The sequence below is a fragment of the Haliotis rufescens genome, unplaced genomic scaffold, assembly GCF_023055435.1.
Source record: "Haliotis rufescens isolate VD_foot unplaced genomic scaffold, xgHalRufe1.0.p SCAF_18, whole genome shotgun sequence".
Lineage (NCBI taxonomy): Eukaryota > Metazoa > Mollusca > Gastropoda > Lepetellida > Haliotidae > Haliotis > Haliotis rufescens.
Window position 1 is genome coordinate 22577561 of NW_025963868.1, and position 15741 is coordinate 22593301.

At 42.3% G+C, this 15741-nt stretch overlaps 1 protein-coding gene across 1 annotated transcript in view; it reads right to left on the minus strand.

Moving 5' to 3' along the window:
• The window catches only part of LOC124132881 (ammonium transporter Rh type A-like), a 39355-nt gene extending 24026 nt beyond the window's left edge, over positions 1-15329 (minus strand). The window contains exon 1 of the mRNA XM_046497031.2: positions 14907-15329. Coding sequence (XP_046352987.2) covers positions 14907-15135 — 229 coding nt within the window. The 5' untranslated portion in view covers positions 15136-15329. The remainder of the gene's footprint in view (positions 1-14906) is intronic.
• Between the last annotated feature and the right edge of the window lie 412 nt (positions 15330-15741).

Genomic DNA, 15741 nt, shown 5'->3' on the forward strand with positions numbered 1-15741 from the left:
AACATGTGATGAACCCAACTCAGAGGTATAGTTTCGTTCGCTCCTCAGTGATTTCAAAATAATAATGCTTTAAAATTCTATCTTTACCTCTTTCGCACGAAAGTTGAAATGAATAGTTGATCTTATGTTGTTTTAATGCTGCGCTTACACCTACAGCTGTAGATACAAACGTTGATGTTGACAAGCAGTGGACCATGTGTCGTTTAGTCTTAATTACAGACGCATTGAATGACAGGTGATATCAACTGTGCTGTGTAAATATACCTTATGCACACCTACAGATTGGGTCACGCTTGACAGTAGTGTGCACTGCAGAGTGAGTGCATATGATACACTGACGGAATAGGATCTTGTCTGTGCAGGAGAAGTCATGCAGAAACGGCTGACATATAGAGTGGCTAGCTGGTGTGTTGGTTGTAAGTTAATTACCACTGTGCTTACACGTAAGTATCAGGTATCGGTATACAAACAAACGAAATTTTGATAGAAGTCTGACTGCAAGGAATGCGCTGGTGAGTTTAGCTGTATGAAACAGGACGCGATGGGTGTGTGGCTGAGTGAGTTTTTGTTTAACGCTGCTTTGAACACTTTCACAGTTATATCACGGCGTCGATGGTGTGTATGAGGGTTGTTCATGCTGAAGGAAGATATTTTGATCGAATTATATCACGGCGGACTAAAATTTGTGTCGGTGTGTGTGTGTGTGTGTGTGTGTGAGAGAGAGAGAGAGAGAGAGAGAGAGAGAGAGAGAGAGAGAGAGAGAGAGAGAGAGAGAGTTGTAAATAATCTGATCAGGAACAGACAATCCAGTGAACGACATTTTGTACAACAACCCACGACGTCGGGGTACGACGTTTGAAGTCGACCAAGTTATCGAGTCTGACCACCCGATCCAACCCCATCCATTAGGTTATTCTCTAATTCATTTACCACTGTTTTTCGTTAGCATTGCCACCACTCATTAAAGGATGAGGTAGTAGGTGGGTCATTGTTTAAGATGAGCAAAGCTGACAATAAGTAATAGTACGTTGGCATCATTATTAAATCGCCATCCACTGCAGCGGATGCGCTGGTGGCCCAATCGTCTTAGGTGCTACTATACGCTGTTCAGAATTGTGTTCCTTTGGCGTACCGGGAACCTATGATCGTGGTTTCGAATCCCGATTCGCCGTGTTTATGTTTCTAGGTTTATCAGCACCCACTCTTGGGTTTCACCAAATTGGCAAATATGTAAGGCTTACATCACTACAGGCCACCGTGACAAAACTGAAGTACCGTTCCAAGATGCGTTACATCCAACTCACCCTCTTATCCACTACATTGGCGATGATATAATCGACTGGCGCACTATGCCCTCTGACACAAAGGTAGGCGCAAGTGTTGTGAGGCAAATTTGTAAGTACTAACGAACAGAAACCTTCCAGATTTATCCAGAGATTGCTCAGCGGGCTGTTATTGCCGCTGTTGCAGGACGATAATCATATCTACATACCATCTAAAAGGGCATCACGACTGGGCCATTATTCTGAAAGCATGTGAAGGCGAGTCTGTTATTATATAAAGTCCTGTATGGTGCAATGTAAGTACACATGTGATAGGCACTCAGGTACAAGCTCCACGCCGCAAGTCGACACGAACGTATATCAGTTACCCTGTAACCTATGACGTTATGTATGGTTCTCGAGGTAACCTGGGGCGTGATACACACTGTACAGGGAACTAAGAACTTCATAACAATTGTGATGCACTCGCATTGGGTTTAACACTGCTTTGAACATTATTCCATTACATCACAGCGTGTCAGCTTAATGGGTGAGAAAAGCCCGAAGTGATGCAGGTGTCAGACATTTACTACTTTGGTGAAACCCACAAGCGCTGTATGGTCCTGACACACCTAGAAACATATTTCGGATCCACAGTCATAAACTGAAAAAAACGCCTAGTATATTTGACTTAGGTGGCTAGTAAAATCTGTTGGGGGCCTAGTCAAATCCCGACTTTACTAGAGGCCGAGTCAAATTTAGATTTCTAGCGTGCTCAAGGGACACAATTCTGCTCAGCGAATTGCGGCGCCTTAGACGACTGGGCCACCCGTGCCATCCATTTACTGAGAGGACTGTGCTGAATATGCCTGCGTTTGTTGCTGTAGACATGGTATTCAGAAAATGCTGTTAAATACTAACTTTAAAATGGCCACTGTACATGAAAACAGGACTTGCTTGTTTCGTTTGAATTGATGCAGTTCCTACTTGGAGCCATCCTCGATTATCCAGGGTATTATATCTGCATGGAGATATAAAATATACTGGATAAGTGAAGATGAGTTCAATTTCATTAAAATCAGATCTTTTATTCCGATACGAAACCTCTCTTCGTCAAGATCGATCAACTTCAGACATCTGAGGAGACCCGTGGAGATCCGGGTTAGAAAGGGTCTTCAGCAACCCATGCTTGCCGCAAAAGGCGACTAACGGGATCGGGTGGTCAGGCTCGCTGACTTCGTTGATGCATGACATCGTATCCCAATTGCGTAGATCGATGTTCATGATGCCAATCACTAGATTGTCTTGTTCAGACTCGATTATTTACAGACCGCCGTCATGTGGGTGGAATATTGGTGCGTGCGGCGTTAAACAACAAACAAACAAAAAGCATCTGAGAACACCTCCATTGAAGGTTGCTTCAGGTGAACCCCGAGCGAACTTTGACCACCCAATCTAAATGAAGGACACGTTCTTGCGAAATCAAATGTTAGCTTTTTAAAACGATTCGGCTTCATTTGTTTACCACCTCGATTCGGAAATATCGATTTGTAAAAATGAAAACTGCCACAGAGGACACGTATTTTTGCGATTTCCCCTTCTGTGTGTAGATGTCATGTCGCTCTCCTGGTATGACATATCTACAATACAATCATGACGCGACTTTATTCATTTGCAGTCCTAAGTACCCGATCATATTCGTTTTTGAGATACAGGATCAGATATGCTTCTCTGAATGCTTCGCTCACTCGACGTCATGCACTTCGATTTGACGTCTTGACGCGACCTTCTTTGGAGGTGTCCTCAGATCTTCGCTCAGAAAGGTATACGGTATCAGAGTAAAAGGTCTGATTTCAATTAGATTGGGATGAGTTATAACACTGAGAGTCCTTCACAGACGCAGAACACATTGCACAAAAATAAATCTCATGAATGATAAAATTGTTTCATGTGTCAAGTAGTGGAATGTGTCGTGAACCACGTGACATTTGATTCCCGCGAACACCTGGTGTCATCACTTATTGAGTGAGTGAGTGAGTCTGGGTTTACGCTGCTTTTAGCAATATTCCAGCAATATCACGGCGGGGGACACCAGACCCTGGTCTTCGGTGTGACGAGCGAACGCTTTAACCACTGGGCTATTCGACCGCCCCTTCGTCACTGGTTTTCAGTGAACTAGTCATATAATTATAACCACGATTATTCCATTTACCCTTAGTGGAATCTGGGGATAATCGAAACTGGTTTTTATCTTTCGGTGACTTTTTGCATTGTAAGCGGCTGTTAGCAATACAGCAGCTTCAGTCACCATGTGGAGAATCAAACCGAGGGTTAGGTGTGACGAACATGCGCTTTCGCCGCTTGGCTACCGGACCATAACATGAACAAATGTTCATTTTCTTACACTACCTGGTTCTCATCATTTCAATATAACGGATCGATGGTTGAATACACCCTGGAGTCACTGAGCAACCGAGCCATAGCGACGGGGACCCACTGAAGCCGTGTGTTTACACATGGTTTAAACAAAAAAGGTAGATCAGATAAGAATGTGATTTATTTATTATCTACTTTGCTTACTTTTCCCAGATTCATGTCACCTAGAGTGTTCTCAGTTATCTCCCCTAGGATCAAAAGAAGAGGTGTGGTGAAGTGGGGTTCAACGTTAACATGGATACCCCACTCAGACACAGTACATTGTCCACCCCACCCCCACCACCCCCTTAATGGCCGTGGATCGAACCACCGACCTTCCGCCTTCCGGAACACTGCAAACGTAAAGTCCAAAACACAACTAGCATTCCCATATCAAATAAATTATCATCGAATGTCTTGTGTGTTAAAATGTTAGCCACTATTAAACATGGTGTATACTTTATTTTGCCCAGCGACCGCCTCCATGGTCTAATGGTAGAGCGTCCGCCCGGAGATCGGAAGGTCCGGGGTTCGAACCCCGACTGCGTTATACCAAAAGACGTTAAATGTTGTTACCCTGTCTGGCGCTCGGCATTAAGGGGCTAAACAAGGACTGGTCGGCTCGGAGTCAGTATACTGTGTCTGAGGGGGGTATTCATGTTAAAACCGCGGCATGGTATCTCAGTGAGCTGGCACTATAAATCGGCATCAGTCCGGACTTGTATAAGCAGCCACACACATACACATACACATACACGTGCATGCACGTCGCTATATAAGTGCACTAATCTTGGACGCGACTTTAAACCCCATTTCACCTCACCTCACCTATTTTGCCCAGCAATCTATATCACAGATCGTTACTATATTTTATGTGTGCAGTATTTTGGGGATAATTTGTTTAATGTTGTGTATTGCAACGAGGTAAGATTCAAACAAAATATCTGTCTGTCTATCTATCTGTCGGTCTTTATGTCAGGGTTCTAGATGAGGTGAAATGGGGATAAACGTCGCGTTCAACATTATTGCACATATTGCGACGTGTGTGTGGACTAATGCCGATTTTATAGTGCTAGCCCATTGATATACCATGCCGCTGTTTAACATGAATACTCCACTCGCACCCAGTATACTGACTCCGAACAGAGTTTTAGTCCCTTAATGCCAGGCGCCAGGCAGGGTATCAACAAGTATCATCTTTTAACGTCTTTTTGGTATGACGCGGCCGGGGATCGAACCCCGGACCTTCCACTCTCCGGGCGGACACTCTACCACTTGATCACGGAGGCGGTCTGTCAGGGTTCCGAGCAGGAGACGTTCGTAAGTCCAGGTTTCCGGATAAAAGGGTCCAGATTAACGACGTTTCAATGTATGTACAATTAATGATTCGGTAATCCAGAAATTGGTTAATCAGGACGAGGTCATCGGGAAAATACCGTCCAGATTAACGGTGTTTTCTGACTACGTGTTTTGAGTTCATCTGACATGTTCACCCAATTTTTACGATTTATTCAGGAAATGTCACAAGCGCACGTTTTAAGTGATTGTTTCATGTTTCATGAAAGTAAATAGTTCACACAAAATTATGCCAAAAGTGTAACTTCGCGTTGTCCTGCTTCTATATATTTTAGAAATAGATTATGCAGGAAGAAAATTAATTCTCAGTTGTCATTTTATTCCATATTTAAGGGATGTTGGGTCACATGAGTGAGTGAGTGAGTGAGTACGTTTGGTTTAACGCCGCTTTCTCTGGTGTCAAATGAATACCTCAGGTCTGGCGGTACATTGGTTATCACGCTTCAAGTCTAAAGGCTAGGACAATGACCAAGTCTAGTATGAAGAGTTTTGTCCGTTCAAATCAACATTATCAGAACTCGGAATATTAATGCCAGACTAGGTCAAGTCTACACTGATAGAATTATCTCAGGTCTCAGGTCTTACGCTTTGTACAAGTGGGACTTTCTTTTATCCCAAGCTTAAACGTTACAGACCCAGGTCACAATGACCTGTCGACGCACTCCACGACATACACTTTATTCTCTGTTAGGAGACGCCGAACAAATGTTTAGTTATACCTGAAGCAAAAGTACAGTATTTCCTGGGGCAAAATTTATTTTTTTAAAGTAAATACCTGCCCTCACCCCTCCTCTCCTGAATATCTATAAATATGTTATGACTGGTCACGTACATTAAATTGAAGTCGTTTGGGGGCAAGTGGGTCCAGGTCACCGTGACCTCAAATAACTTTCCTCACTGGCGACATTACAACATAAGTCAGCACACTTATATGTTGTCGTATCTAAACTTTCGGTGAATTATTTTCCATTTCGGACTCGAAGTGTGTAGCCTATTTCAAATAAGACACGATACAGTTTGTTTATATGTAGTAAATCACCCATGGTTGTGTCTCGCCCTTGTGTTTACATACTGACACAGCGAACATAACTGTTTCAGTATATGGCTGTGTTGATTAATTGGGTGGTTCTGAAAGCAATGCAGCCACCTTATCTTCCTTTCTGTCGGTGTAGACGACAACCAGTGGGTTCGCAACTATGCTTGTCGTAAGAGGCGATTAACGGGATCGGGTGGTCAGGCTTTGCTGACTTGGTTGACGCATGTAATCGTATCCCAATTGCGCAGATCGATACTCATAATATCAATCACTGGATTGGCTGGTCCATCCTCCATTATTCACAGACCGCCGTCATATATCTTGAATATGTTTAGTGCGACGTTAAACAACAAACAAACAAATAAAACACTCACTCACACAACAATGATGGGGACACACATTCTGCCTGGAATACTCCCACTTTGTCTTTGTTTCTGAAATCTATCTGACCAGTAGATTCATAACTCTGAAGAAAGAGCATAAAAAACCATGAAAGATATCGCAGAATGTGTTAGCTCACGGTGGATATATAAGTCCTAAGTTCGAATCTTATATTCAGTGGTTCGATAATGATCTTTGCTTTGCCTACACCTAATCAAGAGTTCCACGATCCGCCTGAGTTTCGATACACAACGCGATATTTAATTTGCGCCATGTTTGCGTAAAGTCTCCATATTCCATGCGGTTGTTAACCAATGACTGTTCACAAGTTTATGTTAACTCGCATCACTGGTACATTTAGACGCCTTCCACTAGTAGTAAGCAAACATACTTGGAACACTTTGGGGGATGGGATGTTAAGTATCGCTAGCTTGTGCAATCAACTCGGTTATTGCAAAACTTCGGAAAGAGTACAGTTTGACAATCGATACATATGAATACATGTATCGTGAATCGATATACAGAATATCGTGTATCGTAATGTTAGCTGTAAATTTGCTATGCATTGATATTACACACATGTCCCATGGGTTACACCAAAGTGCTAAAAATAAATATCTACGACCGGCGAGACTTTGAAGTCTTCTCCTACTTTGAAATGACAAGTGAAAGCCTTTCAATGCTGAAATCTGCAGTTTAAACCCAACTAAATCACTCATGTAATAATATGAAATGCCGGTATTGCCTTCTTGGTATACAGATATTTCAAATTACTAGGACAGGGCACAAGGTATCTATTCCCTTGTGGGGCCACATCCTCAGTTGTCTTGCCTCAAGGTAATGACGTCTAATGCCGGAATAATCCCTGTCATTCTGCACGGTTAATCCCTGCCAGTCGTCCGCCTATCGTGTTACCTGTTCTTTATACAACACCTGACAACTCTATCCATCCACATATTGTCATAAGCACAACTTTCGCAAATTCCATGGTTAGAACAGCTGACAAAGCGAATCAGCAGATCACCACAACCCTCCCTTGACCTTTGACGCTTTCACGGAGACCACCTTGAGAGCGCTCAGGTTAATACCACCAGTTACAGTCAAGACTGACATTTAGTCCCAGAAATAAAGTAAATATATATCTACAAAATGAACATAATAAAATCCAAATGGAGCGTGAACAATCCTTAATTACCTCGAGCTGAGGCAATCTAGACTTGCCAAATCATTCTAGACTTGAGTTTGACTCCTTTCTTATTTTTTTCTCTCTAACGTCTGGGTTGGTTGGTTGGTTTGTTGTTTAACGCGGCACTCAGCAATATCCCAGCTATATGACGGCGGTCTGTAAATAATCGAGTCTGGGCCAGACAATCCAGTGATTAATATCATGAGCATCGATCCACGCAATCCACGAGATCGATGACATGCATCAACCAAGTCAGCGAGCCTGGCTACCCGATCCTGTTAGTCGCCTCTCACGACAAGCATAGTCGCCTGTTACGGCAAGAATGGGTTGCTGAAGACCTATTCTTCCCCGGATCTTCAAGGGTCCTCCTAACGTCTGGGAGACAGACTGATTACTGCCCTTCAGCAGCCTAATCAGTTTCCCACCTTATGTAGATTACATAACTCTGCCACATATAATAATAGATAAGGGGCCATGTGGCCCTCGGCCTCTCAGATGGTGACTGTGGATAATTCTCACGCAGCATAACAATATTATATCTCCCCAATAAATACAACACATTGTTTGATGCATGTCATAGGACCCGTGAAGATCCGGGGTAGAATAGGTCTTCAGCAAACCATGCTTGTCGTAAAAGGCGACTAACGGGATCGGGTGGTCAGGCTCGCTGACTTGGTTGACGCATGTCATCGATCCCAATTGCGTGGATCGATGCTCATGATGTCAATCACTGGAATGTCTGGTCCAGACACGATTATTTACAGACCGCCGTTACATAGCTGGACTATTGCTGAGTGCGGCATAAAACAAACAAACAAACACAAGTAGTCAGAGCTAGCAGGCAACACGTAGTTGCATTGGTGCGGCAATTTGGGAGAGGACCTTCAGTCAATACACCCGTACCCGTGATCTCTTGTCAGGTGAATTCAGCGTCAAATAGCAATATAAATAAATAGTATACAATATATTTTAAAGCCAACTGCAAACAACTGTACCAAATTGAGGTTCATCGGTGGCAAATAGTTGCTGAGTTACTGCTGCATATGTGTTTTTCATGTACTAGTATACACATTTGATAAAAATGAAACTTCATACAAAGACAATATCCAGTCAAAGTGCATATCCAAATTAAATCAAATATTAATTAACCATTTTCGTTGTAACCATATCAGTTTATAAAATATATTGTTACATATATCATCGTTTTCGACGTAAGCGCCCACGGCGATATTTGCTAATATATTGGCTAGTGAACAATCCCAATTGACACCCCTTCCGATTGATCATTGTACACAAGACTTATTTTTTCGCGTATTATACGCACTTGTTTGTTATATGCACCCTTAATTATGGGCAATTAAATCCTGGAAAGATATATCTGTCGTACATAAACATTTCAGGCTGCCAGCATAAACCACGAAATTTATCTTTCAACTCTGTTTTTTTTTCCACCAAAATAATAATTCTAATAAGAGCCCCGTATTTCTAATTTTGAGAGCGCCCTGGGCGCTATTTGCGTCGAATACGGTATATATGATATACAATACTTTGCGCTGTATAAATGTATATATACCATTCGTGATATTCTTTCTAAAACTGCAATGAATGTCTTAAGGTAAAAAATTCCCAATTCATGAAACAGTAATGTAACTGAGTATGGCAATACAGTGTCGTTAATGGACGACCCGTGAAGATTCCGGGGTGGAATAGGTCTTCAGCAACCCATGCTTGCCGTAAAAGGTGACTATGCTTGTCGTAAAAGGCGACTAACGGGATCGGGTGGTCAGGCTCGCTGACTTGGTTGATGCATGTCATCGATCCCAAATGCGTGGATTGATGCTCATGATATTAATCACTGGATTGTCTGGTCCAGACTCGATTATTTACAGACCGCCGTCATATAGCCGGAATATTGCCGAGTGCGGCGTTAAACAACCAACCAACCAACCAACCAACCTTAATAGACAAGACTTTAGTGCTAGCGTTTTGGACTCACAAGGCCAAATTGGTGACCCGCGCAGTGTGTCAAAGTTGACAGGCCTTGCGATTTGACGAGTGACGTAAAGCCATGGTAATTCACGGTTTTGGTGTCAAGGCGTTGTATTATCGTGACGGTCATGGATTGCGTTTGTTTCGTGTGTTTTTTCAATAACTAGAGGTCAGTCCACTAGTGAAGGAATTATCGTATATAGGATAGGTATTGTATATTTAGTTTTAAGGTTACATCTGTGGGGGTTGGGGATTTTGTACAGAGTGTAATCTCAGCGATGAACTGTGAAGGACAGGTGTATGTTTCAGTTGACCGACTAATGACGGTCACAAATTGAGTTCCTTATTAAGGTCGATAGGTAGGTTATAAATTACTTTTTGCTCACTTTAATGCTTTTTGTGTTCAGGAGAAATACAGGGATATGATTGTCATGAATTATATTTGAATATCAACAAATAATTTATGAGTGAGTGAGTTTGGTTTTACGCCGCTTTCAACAGTGTTCCAGTTATATCACGGCGTGTCAGCTTGATGTATGAGGTTGGTGGAACCCACGAGCACGGGTATGGTGCTGACAAACCTAGAAACATATTATTCGTGAATCTGGGATTCGAACCCACGATCATCGCTTTCTGGCACGCTTAAAGGACGAGAAGATTCGCCCGGGATGTAGCACGTTTCATATGACAGGAAACGAATGTTGGGGTGATAATATATTTCTGTGAACTGGGATTCGAATCCATGGTTCTCTGTTTCTGGCGTGCTTGCCTAAGGCACTGCTAATTGCGGCGGCTGAGACACTTGATAGCAGGATTTCAGTTCGGTTTATTTTTCACCCAGAGCCAAAAATATATTTGTTTTCGAATTTCGTAATGATATTTAAGAATTACAAAAAAATAGTCAGAAAATTATGAATATGTCCCAATGTCATTTGTCTCTTGCAAAATCACTGACCCGTGAAGCACACATAGTCGCCTGTTAAACTACTAAGGGTCCATGGTGATTACTCCGAAAACCAATCAGTCAATAATTTTCCCGCCAAATCACTGCTGCTTGTGAATTATCAAATTTCGGGGAGACAAACCAGTGATTGATGGTATATATAAAAGCGTTTCGCGCAAAAGGGAATTGACACACAATGAACCAAGTTCCCGACCCTGACCACCTTGAGGCCCCTCTTACGACCAGCAAAAAAAATACTGGACCCCGCTTTTCAAAGCGATCTCAGCACAACGACTGCAACTAGTCTATGATAAAGAGGGGCGGTTGGGTAGCCTAGTGATTAAAGTGTCCGCTTGTTACGTCGAAGACCAGGGTTCGATTCCCCAAATGGGTACAGCGTGTGAAGCCCATTTATGGTGTCCCCCGCCGTGATATTGCTGGAATATTGTTCAAAGCTGCGTAAGACCATTCTCACTCACATACTATATTATAGAACGGGGGCTACGAAAGCTTTGTGGAGCGAGAACCGGACCTATTCTAAACCGGGTCATCGCGTTCTATGGAGAGGCTTTTATGGGTGTAGTTAATACCCACCTTCACACCTGAGGCAAAGTACATTATATGTCTCAGCGTTTATTTCATTGTAAGGTCATCAAGCAGAATGCGCGACTGCCTGAGACAAGATGTTAATTGATCTGTCAGTAGACTCAAATATTATATCTCAATAAAGTACGGTGTGCCGCGTGATCTTTTGCAGTATTGCGACTACGGTGTTTGAGTTTGGGCTAACAGCTTTCCCATGTAGGTTGATGATTTGAAATCCACTCCAGCAGATACTCGTCCACCGACACGATTATTGTGATGCAATGCTCGGTCAGGGCTAATGTGACATGACGCATGGCCCCGACTCAGCAATGCGATACAAGCATTGATTAATATTAAGGTAAAGAGGGTGAGTTTTAAGATCACATCGATCGTTTCAAGGATAATTATAAAGGAGTGTTGTTTTACGCCTCATTCAGCACTATCCCTGCAACATCACGTCCGTAGGAGTGAGTGTGAGTTAGTTGGGTTTAACGCCGCTTTTAACAGTTTTCCAGTTATATCACGGCGTGTCAGCTTCATGTGGGAGGAAAGTCCGAAGTGATGCAGGTTTCAGACGTTTACCACCTCGGTGAAACCCACGAGCACGGGTATGGTGCTGACAAACCTAGAAACATGATCGGAGTGAACCGGGATTCGAACCCACAATCATAGGTTTCTGGCGTGCCCAAGGGACGCAACCCTGCACAAAGAATCGCGGCGCCTTAGACGACTGGGCTACCCGTGCCCCCACGTCCGTAGGAAGTAGAATGGGTTCACACATTGGGGTATCGAACCTGGAGCTTCAGTGTGACGAGCGAATATTTCACCACGATAACTAGGCTACGCCACCAATATCCAAACGAACCTAACGAGGAGATCGACATTAAAAACAGCGATATATATTTATGCACAGTGAAATATTATATTATTTACATTCAAAGTCCTAGGGATTGTCGAACTGATAGTCTTAGTCCCATAAAGTGGTGGTACAGAAGCAACTGATTTTGCTTGGGCCATAATTTGAATTGGGTTGAATAAAGTTGTCACTGTATTTCATGGAATGTCAGTGTATTCGAAGTCCTTGGGACAAGTCGAGTTGACATAATATTTCATAGCATCACCTGGCCTTATGCGTTGCCTCGGGCCAACCGTCCTTGGAACTGTTTGCTTACTTCTTTGTTTGATTGATTTTTGACCCCGCACTCAGCAATATAACAGCTGTAAGACGGCGGTCTGTAAATAATCGAGTCTGGACCAGCCAATCCATTGATTGACATCATGAGCATCGATCCACGCAATTGGGATACGATGACATGCATCAACCAGGTCAGCGAACCTGACCACCCGATCCTGTTAGTCGCCTACGACAGGCAGAGTCACCTTTTACGGCAAGCATGGGTTGTTGAAGACCTATTCTACCCAGGATCTTCACGGGTATAAAGTCCGTGACTTAAAAATATAACCTCCAAAATTTCCAACCCCTTAATATTAAATGGCATGCCCTTTATCAGGGCGCGCTAAGAGTTTATTTTACCCATAGCTCGTGAGGTCCGATTTCTGTACATGTAGAACTATGTCATGTTGCCTTCCGTGACAAATACACATTAATACATGTATACAATGTACTGTTTCTATATACTGACACTGCCCGAGGACGAAAAAAACCAAACCCACTTAATCATTTAGGGCATTTGAGAGCGTTGGCTATCAGTGTTGTGATCTAAGTTACTTTATGTCCCTGGTTCTAGCCGCGAGACACTTACACATGTTTCGCTGAACAAAAACATCAAACATAAAATAAACAAGCGAGGTATATTTTTTCATCGTCACCGGTGTGTTCCGAATGCATTACAAGTCTCCTTGGTCACTTATAAATATTACATGTTTCATATATCAAACATATCGTATCACACACTGGATGCACGTTATTTTTATTGCATTGTTTTGTATAATTTTATGTAAATACGAGACACTTTCATTATACTCAAAATGGAGACTGCGCCAGTCTAGCTTTGTCCATGATGCTGTTTGCGTATTTTGGCTTCCGTCTGTCAAATATGGCAGGGAGAATGGAGTTGTATTTATAAGTCTATCGATCATAGCTGACATATGGTCACGTGGCTGGTCAAGCCATTCGTGAAATGGCGCTACCTGTAAATGCCAGTGATGTTTAAAGAGCTGTGGTTATTCTCATGAACGTAGTTAGTTAACTTCGGCTGCACGTCCCGATCTACCCCGGCCGCGTTATAACGCAGTGTTTTATTTCAGGAAAGTCAAAAGTCAAACCGTCCTCTGTAACAGATGGGAGAACAGGTGAGGGTGTGCGTGTGTGTACGTGCGTGCGTGTCCGTGCGTGCGTGCATGTTTTCATTTTCAGGGTTTGTAGGGTGAGGGGTGGGGGTGAGTGTGGTAGGGTTAAGCTCCCGGCCATCACGTGAAAGGACAGGGGCGATTCCCCACATGGGTGCAATGCGTGAATTAGACCATTTCTAGTGTTCCTCCGCCGTGATATATGGTCTATATGTCTGTGTGCTAGGCTGGATTTATAGTGCTGGCGCACTGAGATACAACGCCGCAGTTTGTTCAACATACAGTATACTGACTCCGAGCCGACCAGTCCTTGTTTCATCGAGCTATTTTGGTGATTTTAAAGGCTTTTCAGGGTTGACTCTAAACATCCCTATTCAACAATCTATCGTATACTTTAGCAGTAAGCTGTCATTATGGTATGAAGGTGTTCCTCAATAATGATTAATGTGAGCGGAAAGAAATGACAGCAGCTGATAACACTACTTTGAACTCCAAGGGAAACCACATTTGAAATATATGTCGGGTTAGACGTGTCTGCTGGTACGTTAGTCTGAAACCTATGAAAATCTGGTAGTTTTCGTTCAATATCAACACGTAGTTATTTTATTTAAACCACTGGTCCAAAATGAGCAGGTTACTAGGAATAGTGAGCGTAGTTGAGCAGGCAGATGTTGTAAGAATATAGATCTACACTGCAGGTATATCTATAATGGAGCGTGTGAAGGGCAACAGATGGCAAACACTCAAAGGACATGGTATGATTATATATTAAGATATTTGTATAATTAAATCTCAGCCTGGCTTAGTGTATCGTTCGAGTCATAAAACTTGCAACCGTGTCCTTCACTAAGCTTACGTAAACAATTTTGCTAAAAACATTTTTAAAGTTGAAGTTATTGTATAAATAATCTATTTAAGTGAAAGTGTGACACTTCCCAGACACGAGCGGGCTGTTTCGTGGTAAAGCGTGTTTGTTAAATCATATATATGGTAAATTACATCTTGAGTGCGGGACAGTCATGTCAAGGTTATAGGTAAGTTTGTAATGTGCCCAATTTTTATTAATTCACTCATATTCATTTACTTGCAAAAGAATTCAATAAAAGTAAGAATAATCAGATAAGCGTTGAGATATCAACATGCCACACAACAACTGTGGCTGCAGTTCTGATTGCCCTTAACCACAATACATATTTTGATTAATATACATCTCTTGGATCGACATATATCTATTTTATTAAAACGCTAGATGATTATTCAGCTGGGTACACCCAAATGTTCATCGATACAAACGCGAGAATGATTTTTGTCTTTCCTATAAATCCAATGGATATATCAATTAATTCATTTGATGACATAATAATATTTGAATGGGTGATGAATTAGATAGATCTGAAAAAAATGACAAATTTATTTATTTGATTCATATGTCTGTGGACTCACTTGGGTAGAAGTCCGGCAATGGCTGTTCATGTGGTGATCCTTCAGACACGGGTTCGCTGGCAGGTTGAGAACTGTTTCCATGTTTTGCTCTCGACACAGGGCTGCGTCCACGTGTTGCATGAGCCGAGCCATCGTAATCCACGGTTATGGCAAACAGCGCTATAAACACCACTTGCAAAACCAAAAGCACACACGGAAATTTCACTTTGCCGATACAAACAGACCCCATGGCTTCAAAGACTTCGCAGATATGTTTTTGCTAAATGTCGTCTGCTTCAGTTCCCGATGACGTCACACGCGCGAGCCCCGCCTACGTGTCATTAACGAAACAGACGACAATATTGACAAGACGATTTGGTTACAGCTGTTTACTTTGGTCACGTAGATGAGTTGAGAAAATAATAGTTCGGTTGAATATAATTTTGTCACACTGGGGAAAATTAACCCCAAAGAGATTTCCTTTGAACTTGTTAACTTTGGGCGCAATTTGTTTGAAACTCGGGAAGCAATAGCCGCGTGAGTACAAACAGCTGTATCAGTCGAAGCCAGTGGTCGCAGGTCGGCGCAACCAAAACAGATGTCCGTGACAATTAGACAATCGCACATTAACCTACTTATGATATATCGCCTAAAGGTTATGATTGCTGATTATGCAGTTTCAATTATATCCTTGTCTATATAACAATAGACATAAAAAAATAATTTAAAAAATACATGTTTGGAGTCATTTTACCACTACCTCCACTCGGGCCGACCCAAGAAACAGATCACTGCTTCCAAACATTTTTTTTTTTTATGAAACAAATTATGTTTTTCAAATCTAAATTCTTGAACA